Genomic DNA, 22005 nt, shown 5'->3' with positions numbered 1-22005 from the left:
AAGGGATCTCCATTATTTTTAGTCTTTCTATATAGACTATTAGCAATTAGGAAATTTTATCCACTGCACATAAGCACAGCCCTTAGCTTGTACAGCCCTTAGCTAGATTTTGATTGAAATGTAATGACTTTAGGTCACTTCTATAATATTATCTTAGTTTTGCTTATTCAATGATATAATGTCCCCGCTCCCCTAAACACCACCTACGTTTGGAAACATAAATGTGCCAAAGAAATTTGTTAGAATAATGCCATGAATGAGCTGTTTCTGATTCTTTTTCAATGGATAGCATCATGGTTTCTCCCTCCTGGGAACCTGGACTGAACCAAATCAGCTCTGTTTCAGATACACCCTGGCTACTCTGCGAAGGTGTCTGTGTACTATGTCAGTGTTCTGAGCCTTGTAACTAATGCATAATATATGGTTAGTGAGCACTTTCTTTGTTTCTTTATTATGTTTTTTTCTTTGATATATTTTGTTGGCTGTATTTTGACCACTGCCTGACATATCCATGATAATAAATTTAGCCCGATTAAAATTAAAATACTTATCTCATGTATCCTGCTAATATGGGTCCTTCATCACAGATTTTTAGGAAAGTAAAAGGCTAAATAAACAAAGAAACAAACACATAATCTAAGTGTATATGATACACATGGCCCATTCGACAGTGTTTTATCCCAGCAGCTGCTGTACTGAATGTTCCCTGTAGGATTATGAGTACCGGATAAATGGCAATAATTCCAGTTTAGCATTTGCATTTCTGTCATGATCACTTCCAGCTCTAGCTCTTTGCTGGAAAGAGGATCAGTTTCCTCTGGTGGAAAAGAACAATTTCCCTTATCAGATGAGAAACAGGAAAAGGAGATGACACAGAGTCAATGAAACCCACCTGTAAATGTTGCTTCTTCCAGTAAAAGTCTCCTGGTGAAGGGTTGCAAGAGTCCGGACTGCAATAATAGCTGTAATTCTGAAAATTTGTTGAATACACTCACAGTGGTAAGAATTTAAACCAGCTCTTGCAGAACCTATAACAAAAAAAAAAAAAAACACTTGTGTATTCCCTGCAGTGGGTGCCCTTCAACATTCAGAGATCAAAGTTTCAGAGATCATTTCTGCCATACAGATGAGAGTTAACTGCAACAGAAATTATTTTGATAAACATTTTATCTTCATACTGTGAGCTTGTCATCTATAGATGACTGATAACATATTATAATTCTATAAAAGGGAATATCGATATAAATTGTATGAACATTGATACATATGGAATGAACATTGATATATATATATTGCATTAACTTTTATGTAAAATGAATGAATATCGATACATATGGAATGAACTTTGACTCAATTTCCTCCCAAGGTCCAAAAACACACATTGGTAGGTGAATTGGCTACTCAAAATTGTCTGTGTTAGTGTGTGTCGCCTTGCGATTGGCTGGCGCCTCTTCCAGGGTGTGTTCCTGCCTTGCACCCATGATTCTGCGTAGGCTCTGGACCCTAGTAGATCACGTCTCATGTAGGCCACCGTAACCCTGAACTGGATAAGTAGTTACAGACAAAGAATGAAAGAATAAATTCTATATATTGAATGAACATTGATATATTTTGAATAAACTTTGACATGTTCACTGTATAAATATTAGAGTTCATTCCAAATATTTCAGGGTTCATTCCATATATATCGATGTTCATTATTTTTAATATATACCATTCCATTGGTGGAATGGAAATTGCCTTAGATATTTTTCACTTAAAATAAAATAAAATAATTTTCTCCATGACCCTGTTATCAGATGAAGCAAGGTATGGTTCTCCATGTGTGAGATGTTGTGACTCTTCCTTACAATTGTGCAAACATTTCCACTGAAATAATAATCCCATTTCCAGAAAAGTTGGGACATTGTGTAAAATGCAGTAAAAACAAGGATGTTTTCCTTTTTTTGTTTTTATTCTCTCAAAGCTTTATTTAACTGAAAAAGTACAAAGGATTACTGACTGTCAATAAATGTCAAATAATTAAAAACAAACCTTTTTTTCAAGATAGCAAAGATTTTTTTTAATCATATTCTATAGTAAATATTGTGAAATGATTCAGGAGTTCTGAAGAAATACCAGTTCATGTAGGGTAAGGCTGGACACCAATGTTGAATGAACGTGACCTTCAAGCTCTCAGAATGTAATGCATAAGGAACTGTGCTACATTAGTAAATATTGCCACATGGGCTTGGGAGTACATGAAGGTGTTGCTACCCCAAAACGGATTTTGGATTTATATCGGTAGGCCTAAGGTCTCTGGGGTTGAGTCAGCATCTTCAAGGATCATATAATTATGCATTATACCTGAGTTCTCTTAAACCCAGTCGTGACATTTTCACCTCATCCCAGAGTACTTCAAAAACATGTTGTCATATACCGTAGCACCATAATACAACATTCAATTTGTTTTCATAAAAAATGAAAATGAATACCATATTTTTTGTTGTAATGGTGAAAGGGTCCACCCAGAGAGTTATGAGTAACTGGTGCAAAAGCCAACCTTTCTCATTGTATTGGGGGGGCTACTATCAAAACGAAATCTTTCTCTGGGAAGTCTATGGTTATTTCAGCAAGGCAATGCCAGACCTCATTCTGTCTGTGTTACAACAACATGTCTTAGACAGAGAGTGTGTGCTTCACTGACCTGCCTGCAGTCAAACTGTCTCCTATGGTGCCTCATGAAGAGAAGAATTAGGCAAAGACAACAATGTATAGTTGAACCGTTTCCTAAACGATTAAACACTTTTGAGTCGCCAATCCACCTACCAATATGTATTTTTGGACTGTGGGAGGAAACCAGAGCACACAGAGGAAACACACCAACAGTCACCCGGAGTGGGAATCAAACCCACAACTTCCAGGTCCCTAGAGCTGTGTGAGACTGCGACACTACCTGCTGCGCCACCATGCTGCCAACGACGAAACAGTGTCGCCAACGATTAAACTGTGTAAATAAAAAGAAAGGTGATGTAACACAGTGGTAAACGTGCCTCTAAACATTTGGTGTGTATTGCAGTTATTAATTCCTTAATTACTTTATATTTACAAAATAAGATCAAGTTGTTCTGTGGAAACAGTGGAAATCTTTTTTTATTGTGGTTTTGTCAGTTAAATAAAGATTCAAGAGTATTAACCACAGATTCTTGTTTTTATTGGGTTTTACTTGAATGGACCAACGTTTCTGGAAAAAGTTGTTTATACCATGTCTTTAATTCATATATTCATTCCTCTTCAAGGACCACTTCATCCTGATCAGTGTCACTGTGGGTCAACCTACCCAGAAACACTGGGAATAAGGCAGAAACACACACACACACACACACACACACACACACACACACACACACACACACACTGCAAGGGGTGCCTGTCCATCAAGGGGCATTACACACACACATTCTCTCACAGACTCACACCTAGCCAATACAACTAACAGGTTTTAAGAAAATGGAGTAGCCTAAGAAAACCAATGCATTTTTAAAATTATTTTTATTAAAAATGTGTTGTTTTTACATTGTAGTTTGCATTATTAATTGTATTTATACAATGCATACTGGGTAAGGAAGTGCAGTTATTTTACAATTAAGATGGAAAATAATGAAATACTATATATCATAACAAGCAACACATGACATTGAAACATTTTATTCCAGAAAACCCCTTATTTTTGATAAACTCTTCAAAACGTATCGCATTTTATGAGATTAGGTTACATCTGTAGATTACATTTGCACTTTCTGAGTGAAGCTATCCAGTAGCTCCATGAAATACAAGCCATGTTTATATGTTCAGCTAGGAATTCCTCAATCACCGAAAACATAAGAAAAAAAATGATCACAAACAGTATTATCAACCAAGGTTGAGGTTTTCCACATTCAGCATTTTTCTGCTTCCATCTACCTAAACGTCATCCTCCTTGGAGCATCGTCTCTCCAAGCGCTACTCGTCACAGGGGATTTTTAGGGAATTTGGGAGTGTGTTTGGAAGCGAGAAAAGGGGTTTTGATAACAAACCCAATGGGGATGCTCTCACTCCCTCTCTCTCCCTCTTTTTCTATCCTCATCCTGGTTGAATGGCAGGATGGGGAGTGGATGGGGGATGGGTGAACGTGAGAAGAAGAGGGGGTTGGACGAGGCTGGTCTTTTCTATGGGCCTCATCCATCTCAGCTGCATATTTCTGTCAGGTCCTGGGAGATGAGGCTAATTATCCAGCTATTCATCTTCTTTCTCTTTATCCTAATCTCTCCATCCCTCCCGCCACCTCGCTGGGTGTGCATACATGGGTTTTGTGGGCACATCCACCCAGTGTGTATGTGTGGACAGGGTTTTGCGGTGCGTGCTCGCGCATGAATGTGTGTCTTCATGCATATAAGATTGTTTATTGGAAGGTTGCCGATATCATGATCTCTGCTTTACATGGCTGTCTCATTTAAACTCCCATAAACAGGGACAGCATTTAAACCCATTGGAAACCTCTGGACCAGAATGAAGCACAACATGCCTGTGCCTGTAATGGTGATGTCAATCCAATAGCCATGTGACTCTCTGTGTCTGTATATGTGCAAATGTGTTCACCATTTCCACACGGAGCAAATATAGAGCTGTCTAGTGCTGGAAATGAACATAGATCATTGGTAAACTTTAACAAAATTTAATGATGTTTAGGGTACTTCATAAAATATTTAGAAAAATAGTTTTTTTTCTGATAAAATATCAAAGTCATGTAGGCTTTTCATGTGGAAAAACCCTGAGGCAAAATTCCAACCAGACTGGACTGAGGTCTAATGTTAAAGACTGATTTTTTGACAGATTTTTGCTTGCAGCAGTGTTGAGAAGAATGGTATTTTGAAAACAAACAGGCTGAAGTTTACACAAAACGATAAAAATCTGAAACACAGCCTCTTTTAGTAGAATATTTGACGTTTAAAATAAGAGCCCCACTTCGGGTGACTGACTATGAGGAGTTTGGTGTGTTCACCCCGTGTCCGCGAGGGTTTCCTCCGGGTGCTCCGGTTACCTCCCATGGTCCATAAACAAATGTTGGTAGGAGGGATGGCTACTCAGAAGTGCCCCTAGGTGTGAGTGAATGTGTGTGTGTGTGTGTGTCGCCCTGTGAAGGACTGGCGCCCCCTCCAGGTTGTTATCCCGCCTTGCGCCCAGTGATTCCAGGTAGGTTTCGGACACACCTCGACCCTGAACTGAATAAGCGGTTTCAGAGAATGAATGAATGAATTAATTAATATATTCATATGGCATCCAATCCAATTTTGGACAAAGTTTAATCTCAAATCTACTGTAAAACAATATATCAGATAGTATCAAGTATAACTATTAATAAACAACTCTGAACACAGCAAACAACTCTGACTTGGCATGTTTTTCTAGTATGGAGCATTTGGCATCTAACCAATTACTTTGTTTTTATATTTACCTACTTAACTAGGCAGATCTATAGTAATGTACCATTAAACCCCCCAATTTTTGTAATTTCAGACCATTTTTACTGGTCAAAATAATTATTTAATGTAAAGGCTTTCTAGCATATTCAGATTTTATTCATTTGAAAATGATGTACACACTTAAATCAATGCATTTCTTTAGGGTGTCTGTGCATGCATGCATGCACGCTTTGATTTAACCAGCAGGGATTCTGCTTGCAATGCAGCTGGCCAGTCAGGCGTTGCAAAAGCAAATATCAAAGCCATGAGCATGTTTCATAATGTCATGAATACATATGACTGCCAAGTCCTCTCACCTTGCCTGACGTCTACAGGCCTGGCTTGTGGTAATTAAATGAGAACACTTCTTTAAGCTAAAGAAAAGCAAGAAACTAGAGACTCACTCTCTTTCTCTCTTTTCTATTATTGCCCGGCTCTCTCAAACCCCCCAAAGCTATTTGACTCTAGCATCGTGACATGAAAGTTGTGGAAAGTCCTGGGCCTGTCAGGAGGCATCAGAGAGGCTGCTGTGCCCCGCGGTGCGAGCCTCCCCGCGCCCAAATGGAAACCAGAAACCCTTTTATCTGCTCTTCTTGCAAGACGCACTTTCATTCCCTCAAAAGCCGACACGTCTGACAACATCAAGGTGAAGAGGAGAGCAGGGTGCAGTTGCTTTGCAATTGAGATGCTCTCGGCCCAGCCTCTTTATGATGAGCTGGATAGGGCTGGAAATCTGTGGAGGAAACCTTATAGCGCCTTCCTGTGAACAAATAAGAAGGCAGTGGGTTGGAATTGCTGGAATTAATTCCGATACCCGGCACTGATGTCTGAATTCGGGGCGGACACCTTTCCTAGATGTATGGATGTACTAGCAAGGCCATTTCTAAGAAGAGTATAATGAGGTCTGGGGGCTGAGTCTGGTGAAATTTGTCTCCCTCTTGAACACAGCTGTCCTAGCAAGGTCATCAAAGGAAGAGAGGATTTGCAGAACTTCGTGATCATGCTATTAAGCTTTTTAAGGAGAAAGGAGATGAATTCTAGTCTTTGCACCAGCCCTAAGCTCCTCTTTTCTCTGTGTTAATAATCTTTCACATAGAAGAGAACATTCAGGTCTATTAGAAGAGTTCTTGTTCTCTGCTAATGGTGCTCGAAACATGGTATTTTCCACGCTGCGCAAGAGATGTAGAGATCCTTGCTCCAGGCAAGAGCACAGTTAATGTATAGAAGAGCCTAATTGAAGTTAATTAGGAGAAAATGCTGCCTCACATTATGAAAAATGAGATATACTGTGCTGTATTCTGGCTTCGTGGTGCTGCTGTATATGGCACGGAGGTCCAATTTAGAATAAAACTTGCAAAGAAACAAATGAGAAATTTCTTGCATACTTTGTAATTAATTTTCCATGGCACTAGTCTATAAAAAGTCTTCATCTTAATGCACCGTGGCAGCAGAAGCGTGTAATCTCATGGACGACTGATGTTATCTTGTCTAGGCGTGAGCGTTTCTGAGTAAAGGCGGCTCCTGACGGATGGGTGGTTTAGTGGTTTAGGCAGACAGGCTGAGAGTTAAGCTCAGCCTTTAGCCCTACTAATCTCACTGAAAACACAGCGAGAGGGCAGAGTGCTCACACACTGTCAGGAGGGAAAGAGTGCTGGTTCTGCTCCTGCTGAAATAGGGCAATATGGATATCTGCTAGCTGATATAACTAGAGCCTTCAGTGTCATACACCAGGACAAAGAAACATGAATGGAAACACAGCATGCCTGTATTTACAACCTTTCGTTAAGAATGAATATCGTCTTGATAAGGTTAAACAATCTTGCTGACAGAAGTGCGATGCCACGCAAGTGTGATTTCAGAGGCACGCGATACTGTGATCTGTGAAGTACACCTCATAAAGATCAAAATGTCTGTATGGCTTGATCAAAGACCATAAAGGTGATCAAAGACATGTAAATTCTTAGGGTGTAATTTCACTGTGGAAAACACCTTGAGAGCACAAACAGTTGTGGTTTTCAAAGGGCACACCTCGAAGTGGCACATCCTCTTGACAATTCAGTTAAACCTGCAAAATAAGAGAGTACATCTCAGGCATTATTTATAGAGGGCATGCAGCATTCATGGCATCAGGTCTTCTATGCAGGGTATAATCTGGAACCTGTCTTGTCTAGGGAAGATTTATCACTTCTCTGTGATGTGGAATCGGGGTTTCAGGATTGCCGTTTCAGCTATTCTTTATCTCTGTCTCGACCTGTCAAAGATACCAAGCCCTCAACTCCCTCAGTGATGGCCAACTGACAAGAGACCGCCATTGTTCCAGACTTGAAACAAAAGCCAGAGGCTCGGTTCACTCTCATTTCAAACTCACATGTCTTTCCCTTTAAAGTTGTGAGACAAACGGACATTAAAGATGGGCCTTTGACAAAATAGTTCCACCTGTGCTCTCAGTGGGCACACATCTTTAATCGCTTCATCAAAGAACTAGTCAAGAGACTGTTAAATACCAAAGGATGCCACGTATCATTGAAATAGGCTTTGATATTTGACATCTGGCCATTGCAACCACAAGTCATTCATTTGTGGCACGTCATATTTATTTATATTTAAATCAAGACGTTTTCTGATTCTCCCACAACAGAACGCACTCAATTTATTAAATTCCAGTGTGATAGTTCGGCATTAATACAACAGATTACACAAAAAATTTTGTTGTGATATGCAGCACAGTGCAAAAGTGCTCACACTGAACTAAATCTCCACAAATTAGAGTTAAAATATTTGGCGGAATTGGAAGCCCTAACAGCCTAAGTCCCCTAAAGTATGTAAATAAAATGAAACGGTCCCTAACCGTTTCTGTCCTGTCTTTTTCAGAAGCCAACACAGATATCAAAAGGTTATTGCTGAGAAAAGAAAGGAAAAAACAAAAAGAAGAAAATCAAACAAAGACACTGCTTGTGTCCTCAGACCATTATATGGCCACCCTCAATTATTTGTAATATGAGACTCCGAAATGCAACCAACTTCTCAGACTGAGTTGAAAATGAAGAACATGTACCTAACGGCTGTTTTCACTGGACATCAAACAAACAAAACAGTAGTTTCTGATGCCTAGTAATGTATCTTATACTTGTGAAAATTATGTACATATTTGAATAGACTTAATTCAATCAATGCATTGCATTTTTAAGTGTAAGTTCATTCTGCTGTTGGAGAAACCATCCCTATATTTTCTACTACACCGCTCGCCATATACAGAAACACTATCATTAGTTTCAAATGTCACTGCTGCTGCTGCTGCAAAAAAGCACAGAATAATAACAAAATAATGCATTTAGTGCTGTCCCTGCTTCTAAAATTGAGTGAAAGTCCCAAAAACACATACCATTGCTTATTTGCACTTCCTTCCATCACAGATTGAGATAATGAAAATGCTGCAGCCGTATAAGCCACAGGAATCGGGGGTTGAGACACCTGTTTAGAGGCTGGTATGGAGGCTACAGGAGGAGCAGGTAATAAGCACCTGACAAGGCGAGAGGTGGTTGTTGGAATTTGTGAGGCTGTCCAGAAGCCCATATAATGGGGTGATTTCTCAAAAGGAAATGCCCAGAGGATAATTGAGGTCCAGAAAAAAAAATCAGTGCCTGAGGCGGCTGTCTGCCCTTTTTTTATGACATGGTGCATCTGTAGAACTCAAGGCCATTAAAAAAAAATAAGAATCTCCTCATGAATTCGAAAGATACATTGCCAAAGAGCATTTACAGTGTTCAACAAGGATGAAATGATGTGTTTAGGTGACAGCTGGAGAATTTGAGCTATAAAATGTGGCAAGTATTCTTGACCTTGATTGAGTCCAATGGCAGAGGCCTCTCGTCTCCTTGAGCTTCATCTACGGCACTATGTATTAAAGCAGGCTTTAAATAGTGTACTCCATGTTTTAGGTCTGTCTTTTAAATCTTAACCTCACAGTAAAAGTCACCATCCCTCTGCACTGTGTGCAACTGCAGTCGTGGGAAATGACAAGATGAATAAAAGGCTTTATAGGTATGAGGAGACTAAGGAAACAAAGGCACATGCTGGAGGAACATGAGGGATCAGAATTTTTCATCAGTGCTAGAAGACAAAACAGAAACACAGGGGTGTACACTCTGTGTATTTATATACACCTCACTCAGAAGTAATGGCACCAAACCCTTACATGTGCACACTGTTTGAGGACGCATGTTTGAAGTGTAATTTTTAAAGTCTTCATTTTTAATTTGGATATTAAGCTTTTAAAAAATGCATGGAGCAATTTAATTCAACATGTTTTTTTATCATTATACAGAATGCAATCTCCATCAAACACATTTTCACAATTAAAAGAAAAATACAAATAAACTACAACAATTATATATGCAATATAATATTACATTTTTCAGCATTGACGTGTGCACTTTTTGCATGTATTACAGATTCCTTTCATCTCAACAGACTTGCTTTTGATTTTTCAAAGAAAGCTAAATGGATATTTTTAACACTCCTCTAAGTTTAGTTTTAGACGTTAGCTGTATTTCCCACTTCTCACCATCTACGTAATCACAAACACATTCAGTGATATAGAGGTCTGGGCTCTGGGGTGTTTAGGGTTTTGAGAACTTCTGTATATGTTCACGTATTGCTCCCATTTCTTATGCAAGTATATTTTTATTAAATGAATGGTGTATGAAATTTTTACATGATGTTTTGTGTGTTCTTGGCGCTGTATCACAGAATTGGATGCTTTTGTCTGATTCATTTCTGTCCATATATTGTGTACTTTGTCTCTTCCAGAGGGGTAAATGTTACCTACCACACCCAAACACAAACCCTTATATCACGCAGTCCCCCTCTTCTGGCCGACTCTGTCATGACATGTAGAAAGTCAGGCTTTAAAATCACTTGAGTGGACATCAAACACATGCCTCCAAACCGCCGTAACGCTGTCAGTGTACCAATGTCATTGAAAGGATGAGGTATAAATATTGCTAAATCATAGAATTCCACTGGAAGGTTCATACATCATAGAAAACATTTACATATTTAGTTAATACAACGTAGTTTTTTCAAGATTAATCCCAAATCTGGAATACTCTAATACAGAAACCCAAAAATATTTCTTGAAAAACTACTGTGGATTACTGTAGGTTTCCAAACAAATATTATAGCCAAGAAGAAACTGAAGAAAATAAAAACAGGATAAAACATTTTAAAAAAAGGAAAGCATTTTTTAAAAAAAGGAGAAAATGTATTTTGAATTTTTTGAAATATTTTGATAACTCTGTTTTTGTTTAGCATTATTAATATTTTGCTTTTAGTATTTTATATGGTCAAGCAAATCAAATGAGCACTTTTGTGTTATCATTCACCATTGCAGATAGAACCAAATTCTCAGTTCAAGAAGCTTAAGAGACTTGGGGAAGTTGGCTGAAAGTTGGGAGCCATTTCAAAGCAGAGTCCCTGAGAGAAAAAAAAAGAAAAATACTAGCAATTATACATTTCACCTCAGCACCTAGCCTTCTATATCAGGACTAAAAAAAGCATTTTCAGGGTAAAGAAAAACTACTTGAAATCAACTGGATTTTAAATATTTTATATATAAAAATAAATACATTTGAAGAAGCTCTTATTACGTTCCTGAAAACCTTTTGTTACTATATATAAGTTCTAATTTCAAATTTACTGAATTGCAATGGAAAGTGAAAACGTTATGAAAGTCATATTACCTGTTAAACTTTTGACCCTTCCTCTTTTGAAACTCTTTCTCATCAACAGTCCACACGGCTCCTTTACCTCCATCCACCCGCACAAAACACTTATGGAGGCTGAGGTTGTGGCGCACTGCATTCTGCTTATAAAAACAACACAAGAAAATAGAAACACTGACTCATGGAGTATTATAAATGGATGAGACCATGATGGATGGATGAGAATATACTAATGAAGGAAGTTTCATTCTTCAGAGATTTAGAGGTTTAAACAAAGTATTTAAGGGATTCTACAATGTCAACGCTGCCATCTAATGGTCACAAAAATCCCCAAACTATGGGTCAGGAGTGAAATGTCCACCAGGGGAGCCAAAAGCCAAAAAGAATGTATATCAAGAGAAATGCAGATCCAACACTGCTTCATATCACTTTAGGGGCTGTTGTGGGAAGTGTTCTGATATTAGACTGCACAATGGGCAAATCATCAAACTAAAGTATTGATTTAATGCTCATTCACCCTACAGCTTTTTGAACTGGCTGCACCGAACAGGGGTGGATGAGTTAAACTGTATCACAGCATAATAAAGTACCTTCCAAGTGGGAGTGTTGTGACGGAAGTAAAAGAACTTTTGAATGAACCAGTTGTAGATCTCATTCAGTGCTCTTTGCTTGTCTGGTGCCTCCAGTATTGACTGTGAATATAAAAGAAATCAGACAAACTAATGAGACTGTCCTGTAGATATGTATACACCAATGCAATAAATAAGACATAAGGAAATGTAATGAATGTGTAATATACAGAAACTCTTTACTTGCCCATCTGATAAGAAATGCGTAGGTATATGGTGGCCTGATGTTGACATATTTGTACCATCCAATGCTGTTCATGAAATCTGTCATAAAAAGAAATACATTTGTATGACGTATAATTGTAAATGGGGGGGGGGGTCTTAGACTTTGATAGATAATATTTCAGGTGACAAAAATATCATTGCCAATGTGTAATAATCCAAGTATTTGTATTTTATCCTAATATGACATGAAACAGTATCTCAAGTGAAACATATCTGGGGCATGAGTATTTCCTGATGAACAAAAGGGAACTGCGTTCTGTTGCACGTGTGCTAACAGATGAGTGTGCAGAGAAGAAAAATGTATTGTAATCTTGATCTCATGCATCAGCATTGTACCGTGCTAGGTGGATAGGAAAAAAGAGTTATAAAGATATTGTTGGACGAGTGTGTGGGCTGCATTAGCCTGTATACATATGCATGTATGTGATATTTATCATGACAGCCATGGGAAAGTCAGTGTGTTAGTAAGCGTTACCTGACAGTAGGTGAGGGGCAGGCGTGGGCCAGTATTCCTGATGTCCTGCTATGTCGCTGGCCCACTCTGCCCCTCCATCTGGCTCCTCCGATGGGGGCATGATCGCTGCCAGTGGACTCCACCAGCCTAGAGCTGCCCTCTGACAGAGAAGCACACATTACACCACCATACATTTCAAACAACATTAACCTCAACTGACTGAAATGGAAAGGACAACAAGGATTTACTATTAATTTGACAGTTTTTAAACAAAGCGCCATAGATACTTCAACTGGATACTCTGTGGTTCATTGGATAATTAGAGGAAACTTTTGCAAAATGTTTATTTCTCTTACTGCATGTGTTGAAGTATGTTCAGACAGCCTTAGATGAAACTGCATGGCCTGGAGTCTCTGTTTCTCCTGAATGAGCTGAAGCAGAGATACAATTATCCAAGCTTGTTTCAACACAAAAAATAATTCTAATTAAATGATTATCAAGTCAAATATCAGTGTCAGTGTCAGTGCATTTAGCAGATCTGGATAAATGCCCAGAGAATTCTGATTGTTAAGATAGCTTTTGATCATCCTGCTGACATGTCAACAGATTTAGGTTATTTGCACAGTGCTACAATATATATTTGACATTTACATACTTGATTTTCCATATGCCGCACCCTTTCTTGCTGTACCCTCCACTGCGCAATTGTTTTTTCCCCACAGCTGTGTCTATGGTTTAGGTGTCTAGAAAATTGGAGAATATGTGTCTTCAAAAATGCACTTGGCAAAGGCCAAAGACATTTGGCATATTTGGTTACAGTGCCTCAAAATCTAAGGAAGACTTACTTCAGGAATGCAGAGTACTCTTCAAAAGCTTCATCACATCCTGGCCAACAACACCGATCATTGACAAAAAGACAGCTTAATACTTCAGACTGGACGAGGCTGTGAAATATAAATGTACATTAACATAATTAGGGTTGTGACTGAATACAATATAGTTATTCATTTACTTTTACATTTATTTATTTATTTATTTAATTATTCAACTAGGGAATTCTTATTCTGTATCAGTATTCAGTCAATGTTGGGTTTTAAAAAATAACCAATTCCTATTAAATGAAAAAAAAAAAACAACAACACTTCTTTACAATGTTCTTGCTGAAGCCTGTTTCCACAGAAAAATCAGCGTAATATATCAGTTTCTTTGTGTCCTGTTTTCACTGTCGCTAATCTAATATCCTGTAACATTCTAAATGAACTGAAGTTCTGGCATCAAAATAAAACCAGAGACATAACCTCTTTAATACAAATGTTTTAATATAAGCCATATATATCATAAAGGTTTTTCCATTATTTGACTAAAAGTAAATAGTAATAGATTTGTGTCACTTTTATCTGGACATAATGCCCTTCCCTGTAACTAACATTTGTCTCATGGACTCTTCTATTTAACTTTATCCAGGTTTAGGAGAGTCATTTCAGGTTTCAGAAATTACAAATCATGCATTTCTTCCAAGCTTTCAAGGGAGCTCTACTCATTGGCTACCTGAATTAAAGGAATGGATCCCTTAATGGTTTGAAATTTCCAAAAGTAATTGTGGCAGAAAGACTGACCTGTTTGTTGGAGTGACAGCTGATTTGTGAGGATTGGTGCACATTAACGCTGGACTAGAAATATATCCTGAAGACTTTTCATTAGTTTTGAAAGCCGATTTACTCAAATTCTTTGAGAGTTGAGAACAACCTGTGGGTCCTGTTAAAAGAATGCAATAAATAAATGAATGAGTGATGCAAGCTTTTGCTAATTTTGTACAGTACTACTAATCTTCAGTCAAAATCAACAGAAGAGATCACAAGGTCCAAACAAATATTAGTTGAAAGATAACTCGAGTATGAAATGTAACTTTTGGGAACAGATTATTTTCAGCTGAACATAAAGGAACTGCATTCTGTTAACAATTAGTCTACAACCAGAAACTCAAAGACGTAATTCACATTAAATATGAAATATCAAATTTTTCTTGCCACAGAACCAACCCAGAGGTAGAAGAGAGGTGGAACAGAGCACAGATGGTCTATTCTGGGTCAGCTGAGGATTCTGAAATGCTAAATGAAGAGAGTGTCTATGCGTTGTTTTATCAGCACTCTGCAGATACAAAGACAAACACACACACACACACACACACACACACACACACACACACACACAAACACATTTAGATTGTTTAACATGCAAGAAGCACCCTTATTAAGCATTAATAATAATAATAATATTGTATGTGTATGTAAAATAAAAAAATAATTTAATGTTTTGTATAAGAAAAAACAAATTATACAATGAGATTATAAAATGGAACACCTGCTCAATTAGAGTTTGTCATTACGTTATTTCTCCCTATTGTACTTGTTCAACTACCACAATGTTAAAAACATATTATATCATTATTACATCCAATATTTAAAGATGTCAGGCAAATAGGTAATATTCATATAAAATATAAATATAATATACTATACACTTTGCAAATTGAAATGAATTATTAATCTAAAAATAATAATATATTTAATAATGTGTTGCATAAAAATAATTTTACAAATATATATATATATATATATATATATATATATATATATATATTTGAAAACTATATATTTGAATATAAATATATTGAAAACGAGTAGATGTATTGTTGAAATAGTGTATGTACTTACGTGTGTATGTACGTATTTATTTATTTATTTATTTATTTACATAGAATGAAGATTTTTTGAAGAGAACCATACTTTCTAATAAAACTATTTTGCATTCAATTACCTGAGAGGATGGCTTTTCGTCCAACTGGGCAGAGGCATGGAAGTTTAAATCATTAGCCTCATTTTTCTGCTCCCCTTTTAGAACAGGACATTTCTCTGTGTCACTCACTTCCCTCGTCTTGACACTCACATTCTTGGACTCTGGCATTCCTGTGGGAAATAAAAGCAACAGTATTATAAAATCTGTGTTTATCTTAGAATCTAGATAGCCAAAAGAACAAACAAAACATCTTAGGCCCTTTAGGGAAAAACAAAAAAAACTTTACGACTGCTATACCCTTGACTTTTTGGCTGTTCCAGAATTTGTTCACTACATGTTATCTGTTGCAAAAGATTCCGAAATCCTCAAAAGACGACTGGGGCAGAAATGTAAATGCTTTTCTTTTAACACAACATCAGGGTTTTCCCCTCTCATTAACATTATGAGGGTGGGAAAGGAAATAAATGAAAGCAGGATGACAATGATGCAGTGGATATGTGTGGTGGCCCAAGAATTTAAAGCTATTCACATATCAATGCCACATGAAGCCAGACCTTGGGGCAAAAACACAGATAAGGATTTAAACTAGAGGATCTTTCACAAATCCCTTCACTTATGTTAATTCAGCAAACAAGATAATGCACTTCTATTTCAAAAGTACATCAACCTCTCCCACCTCTCAGGAAACCACACATACACACCGCACACAAACACACTCACACATACACATGAATGCACGTACACTCGGTTTGCATTTTGCAAAAAAACTTGCACAAGATAAGCAAGTCAGGAAGGGGAAATGGGATAGAGGTACACGCAATGCAGAAAGAGAAAGTTCTCAATCTTTGTGGTTACTGATATAATCAGTGTACAAGAAAAAACACTTGAGCTGAGATCACAGGATTAAAAATAAGTTATTGAGTGTCGCACACTATAGAACCAAACAGGTACGATGGTTTAAAAATGTTAAACAAACATTAATTAAAATAATTATATATAAAATGCTGAAGCACAATCAAACTATTATATTTATCTGCAGATGCCAGCTTCAGTCAAATAAGAACCAGCATGAGAAACATCCAAAAATGTTTATTGTATTATTCCTACTCCTGATAAATGTTGTCTGCAGCTAATGTTCTTCTTTGTAGCAAAAGCTTGTATATAAACAAATCACACAATCACAATAAATAGTTTCTGATTTGGCCTTCCCAGTAATGGAAAATTACTCATTGCCCAAATCTTGTTTTACACCATGGAACGTTTCATTATGACGCACAGCTCTCACACAAAGCCATTCAGCCTTGTGTCTGTCTGAAACTGGTAAAAGTTTGTTCTGGAATCAGTTTCTACCAACCACTCAGTCTACCACATATTATTTACAAAGATGAAAAGATGTGAACAAAACTATTTTTGGGAGTTTTTCATTTTTCAGGATGATACACACAAAGCCACACTTAACTTGAACACTTTTTGTGTATAACACAAGGTATCTGTTTTGTGACTAGGCAAACTTTTCAGTAGTGCACCTGAAAATGAACTCTGAACTAATGTGAACTAATAAATTGTTAATTTTGTTTTATTTTTATCCAAATGGCACACATGTCTACACACACACACACACACACATAAATATAAATATAAATATAAATATAAATATATATATATATATATAAGAAGAAAGAGAGAGAGATAGAGAGAGGAGAAAATGTTTTTGCACTTCAAGAAAAAAAGCATGTGGTGTCTTTTTTCTTTCAAGATGAGATATCTGAAATAGTCATGTTTACTTTTACAAATATTTTGTACATATTTTGACTGCATTCAAATAAAACATACATACAACAACAATCAATCAATCAAAGTATGACAACCTACTATTCATCATCATGATCATCATCATCATCATCATCGTTCTTTCCATCGCTTAAACCATTTCAGTACAACAGGTCACAGTACAGCAAACTCTTCTACACCCAGGCAAAAGAGTTACTCTATTTATACTCTAAATCATTTATTGCATTTTCAGTCTTCATTTTCAGATAACAGGATAGGAAAACAATTACCTGCTAAAATGCACACAATCTTCGCTTTGTCTTTTTTGTGTCTCTTGTCCTCTTCCTGTGTTGCACTTGTTGACTGAAGAATGAAGAAAAGTTAAACACAATCTTATTTTCTATCATACAGTGTTATAAAATTCCATGGTGCATGCTATAAGCATAGTTGGCATAAAAGTGTGATCCTTTAACTATGGTGTCTGACAAGTAATGCACTTGAAAAGGTTTCTACATCAAAGTCTTATGTACCTGTGGTACTACTACGTGATCTGAAGTTACAAGAACACTGTGTGGTTAGGAAATACTCAAATAGAAGAAAATAGTAGCTTCAGTCATCTAGATTAAGATGTTCCTATTTCAAAACAGAATGCTATTCCATTAGTCTCAGTATTACAACACATAAGCACACTTTCTGCAATATGAAATAACAAATAAGCAAGACACAAATGGCACATTTGACATAGCTTATATTTTTCAAACATTGAAACCATAATTTCAGTGATTTGACTTATCTACATTATGCAATTTTATGTGTGTAAATGTATTTCAATATAAGAAAATCTCAGATAATCATTTTTATACTGTTTTACATTCTTTGCTGAAGTCAGATATTCACTAAATATATAAATATGGTTATATATAGAATGCAAAATATGGCATAACTTTCCTTAAAAGATTGATTGACAAACATTAAAATCATTAAAGTAATTATAATAAATATATGTTATCAATCATTTAATAGTAGCGTTTTATTTTATAAAATATATAAAAATGTTTTCAATATATGTTTAATACATTTAAAACCTTTGTCTTTTCACTGCAGAAGAAAATTTACCTTACTGATAACGAGACTCACCTTATGTTGTCACCTCCCTCTCAAAGAACTACGCAGCATGTGTTCAATGTCCAACCTTTATTTATACCCAGAAAACGCCAAATGTCATCAGAAATTAAATTAGCAAGTTTAAGCAAGGAATTTTTCACAAGATTTTCTGTTCAGGTGTGAATTAATTTTGCAGTAAATTACTGTTCACCCAGCTAATTATTGACTTCTGAAAATGGTCAAAATCACTCCAGTCTACCAAATCAATCCTGAGACAAAAACAGTTGCACAAAGACAACGACAACTCAATCTGCCTTTACAAATAAACTCATAATGAATATTTATGGGCCACTCAGAATGTATGCTGGAGTTTAATCAAACCTCTTTTTGGTTGAATAACTTGTATGCTTCAGATATTCCAACAAATGTTGCATTAATAATGTGACTGCAAATATTCCTAAACATTTTATAAACATTATAAAATATTGCAGATGTCAGTGACAAAAGAGCCATTTTAAAATTTCTAAATGCTTGGGGTTTTTTACACAAGAAGAAGTAGAGATCGTATTTCTTAGGTAAACTTCTATTGCTTATTTGCTCTTTCGGTCCCATTTCAATTTGACATTATCAGAGAGACTGAAAATAGCCACAGTAGTGTAAAAAATAAACCCATTATGTTACTGGTGTAAAGTTATTATTCATTTGGATATATGCTTGTAGCACAAAACTACATTGGTTTGATTAACTATATTTATATAGTGCTATGTGATTCCACTCTTATTTCCCATTGCTATTAAAAAAAAAAAACGCAAAAAAAAACCAACTAATAAATATATGTTTAGATAACCCTTCCGAAAAATTCAAAGAGTAAACTGTGTAAATAAAATGTTGGCAGTCATGGTAAAGGAGATGTCAGTTTAAAAAACCTAAAACTTAAAATATATTATTGCACACTTAAATATGGAAGAAATAATCCCTCTATTCTGTGTTGTGAAATTATAAATTGAATTATCAAATTGCTTAGTCAAAAATTCCTTTGTGAACATAAGCTCTACCAAGATTACAACACTAATTCTTTTCCTATAATGTACGATAACCCAGGGTGATACGTATCAAATTATATGTCAAAATCTCAGTGTAAAGTAAATGTACTGCAAAGGCTTTAACTGCATTTTTGCTGTTTGTAAAGGTTGCCAGTAAATAGAGAAGATAGCCATTTTAATTAATATATTTGTATATTTGTTAATTATTTTACTATATGAATTTTTTTGTTCTTTTGTTTTTGTGATTCATCTAAATTTGAATCATGTTTCTCTGAGTAAGTATTTCTCCCTGTGGGTGTGCAGAAATTCAGCTGTTAGCAGATATGAGTTGTGTATGTGGGTGGTTTGCACTGAAACTAGACGACCCATGATTTTGTGTTAAGTTTGGGCCCAAATAAACTTGTGTGAGTGTGAGAATCGGGACTTAGGTCAAGCTGCTCACCTAAATTGTGTGTGTTCATTTGCAAACACCTATTCTGCCTTCAAAGGCTGTTCCTGCCAACAACATTTCCATATAATTAATAAAGGCACCTAAATATCACATCATTTGGCACCCGACACCCATTTCATTGTAATATCAACACCCATCTATTTGTTTTGGTGATTTATTCTGATGTTGAACTTAATAAACCACAAGGGAAAAAGAAAACAAATTACATTCACGGGACTGTCCTCCTTAGGCAAAAGATGACGTGTTATTTCTATGCAGACAACCTGTTTTCTTCAGATTTCATATTTTTGTGGTTGGTAAATGTCAATTGTGTAACACCACATAGCCAGTAAATTCACTCTAGCATTCTGATTTCTGTGAAAAACATGATAAACGTCACTCTTCATGTGCCCATTTGCTGAAAAAATGTGCTAAGACAAACAGTTTCATACGAGCAGGATTTAGTTTTCAGTGCGATGAATCACAAACTATTCAGCCGCTTATGCACACAAACATGTCCTTATTTCAGAGAGGTTGTAGACAAACGCTGACATGCATAATGTGCCTATGTAAAATGCAAGTCTGATCTTCATTTTTGTCACATTGACTCAGAAGCTAGACAGTCTATAAATGAGTATGGAGGTGTGGTCTGTTTGATTTAAATAAGTATTGAATTCTCTCATGCTGAAATTACACTATGAAAAAGTCTTGTATTGTTAGTATACACTAAGAAGAGTCCACATTACAAACCACAAAAGGCGCTGGTATACCATTTGTATATTGTTCCCTCTGCAACAAGGGACAGCAAAAAAAAAAGTTATGATTCATATTTGTGAACATCTACCCACTAAGAGGCGCTACTGCATACCGAGCAGTGATGCAGACTGACCTTACTCAGGGAATAAATGTAACATGTCTTCCATTTCAGAGTAGGTCTTGAAATGTTTTGAGGCTCTGTTCCAAGATTTTGGATTGTGGAACTTGAGATGCCTAAATAACATTCTTCCGAATCTAACCAAAGCTCTTAGTGATACTGTATCATTCAGTACTTTACCATTTCATAAGATTACAATTCTCATTGTAATCCTCAGTGGATTACCAGTGAATCAGTATCTGATTATCTAATCATTCAGTGGATAACCTCCAGTCATAAACCTGTATATCAGTCCTATGATTTTAGTTAATAAAACATATTTTCAGCTCAATCTTAGACTATAAACTAGAGTGGGCATTTAGGCTTTTTCCAAGTTGGAATACTTAAAGGTGACATTCAAGATTTTAATGTAAAAAATAAATATGTAAATGAGTAAATAAATAAATAAATAAATAAATACTTTTCATAAAATTCATAAGATGTTTCATCACAATTTACTCCAACTTGTTTGCCTGCTGAAAACAGGTCTCGTGTTTTCCAAAGCCCTGGTGTCAATAAATTGGTAAAAAATTTCAAAGGGTCTTTATCTGGTATGTTTGGTTTTCTCTCTCTATTCATGGAAGATAAATTACATCTGCTAGTGCTTAGATGGTTGAAATATGTTGTTCCACTTTAAAAGACGTAGAGCTTCTGAATGTAAACAGGGAACAGAAGTTTCCCAGAATCTTTTAAGTTGCTTTTAAATGATTTATGTTACACTAACTTCTCACACAGAGACTGACCAGTGACGGCATCCTCGGATTTAATTCTTTCCGATGGCTGTTAGTGTCTCCTCTGCTCTTTTTCCTTTTTGTCAGGTGAGGCCATCTGTTCTCTGGGCTTCCAGTGGTTTGAACAGCTGTTCATGCAGGCATAAGGGCACACGGCAAAGCATCATGTCATGCAGAGACAAAACACCTTTTTACCAGCAACATACAAATAGTCTAAATGCTTCTGCACCAAGGGCACACCAGGTGAGCTGGCAGGCCACACTCTTCATTTCAATCAAATGCGCACCATGAAGAACTTAAGGACAAGCATGTAACAAAGCACATCTATTAGACATGCAGACTGCAGTTAGCACAAGGCAGACCTATGACTGCAGCAAGGTCTCCAATTACTGCCGCACTCAAAAGGCTTTTAAAATGATACATACAGGTATATATATATATATATATATATATATATATATATATATATATATACATTACACCGATGTGGGCTTTATTTATTGAGTTACGTATTGAGCTACGAAGTAGTGACAACAAAACCGTCCATCTTGGCTCTGACCACAGTGCTTCCACACACGGATTCTTTGGTCATCTTCACCAAGACAAATGCCGAAGCCTGCTGTCATTCTGAATGACTCCATGATGGCTGGCATGACACCATTGCAGTCTTTGGTGACGTTGATGTGGTGTTCACGGCATTCATTCAT

General features: G+C 36.5%; 2 protein-coding genes across 2 annotated transcripts in view; both read right to left on the bottom strand.

Moving 5' to 3' along the window:
- Positions 1-1012, bottom strand: part of sema3gb (sema domain, immunoglobulin domain (Ig), short basic domain, secreted, (semaphorin) 3Gb) — a 63645-nt gene extending 62633 nt beyond the window's left edge. Inside the window, exon 1 of the mRNA XM_066643456.1 lies at positions 893-1012. The gene's annotated coding sequence lies outside the window, so the exon portion shown is untranslated. The remainder of the gene's footprint in view (positions 1-892) is intronic.
- An 8891-nt stretch (positions 1013-9903) lies between these two features.
- foxp3b (forkhead box P3b) lies at positions 9904-22005 on the bottom strand. Its single transcript, XM_066643255.1, has 14 exons — positions 21858-22005; positions 21505-21593; positions 17368-17440; positions 15329-15477; positions 14551-14659; positions 14128-14266; positions 13357-13455; positions 13167-13254; positions 12868-12942; positions 12533-12671; positions 12020-12096; positions 11794-11895; positions 11222-11343; positions 9904-10955 (listed from the first exon to the last, which is right to left on the bottom strand). The coding sequence occupies exons 1-14, from the start codon at positions 22003-22005 to the stop codon at positions 10901-10903; spliced, it is 1464 nt and encodes a 487-aa protein (XP_066499352.1). The 3' UTR covers positions 9904-10900.

Source organism: Hoplias malabaricus, chromosome 14, assembly GCF_029633855.1.
Source record: "Hoplias malabaricus isolate fHopMal1 chromosome 14, fHopMal1.hap1, whole genome shotgun sequence".
Lineage (NCBI taxonomy): Eukaryota > Metazoa > Chordata > Actinopteri > Characiformes > Erythrinidae > Hoplias > Hoplias malabaricus.
Note: the sequence above shows the minus strand (reverse complement) of the source record. Positions and strands in the feature narration are given on the sequence as shown.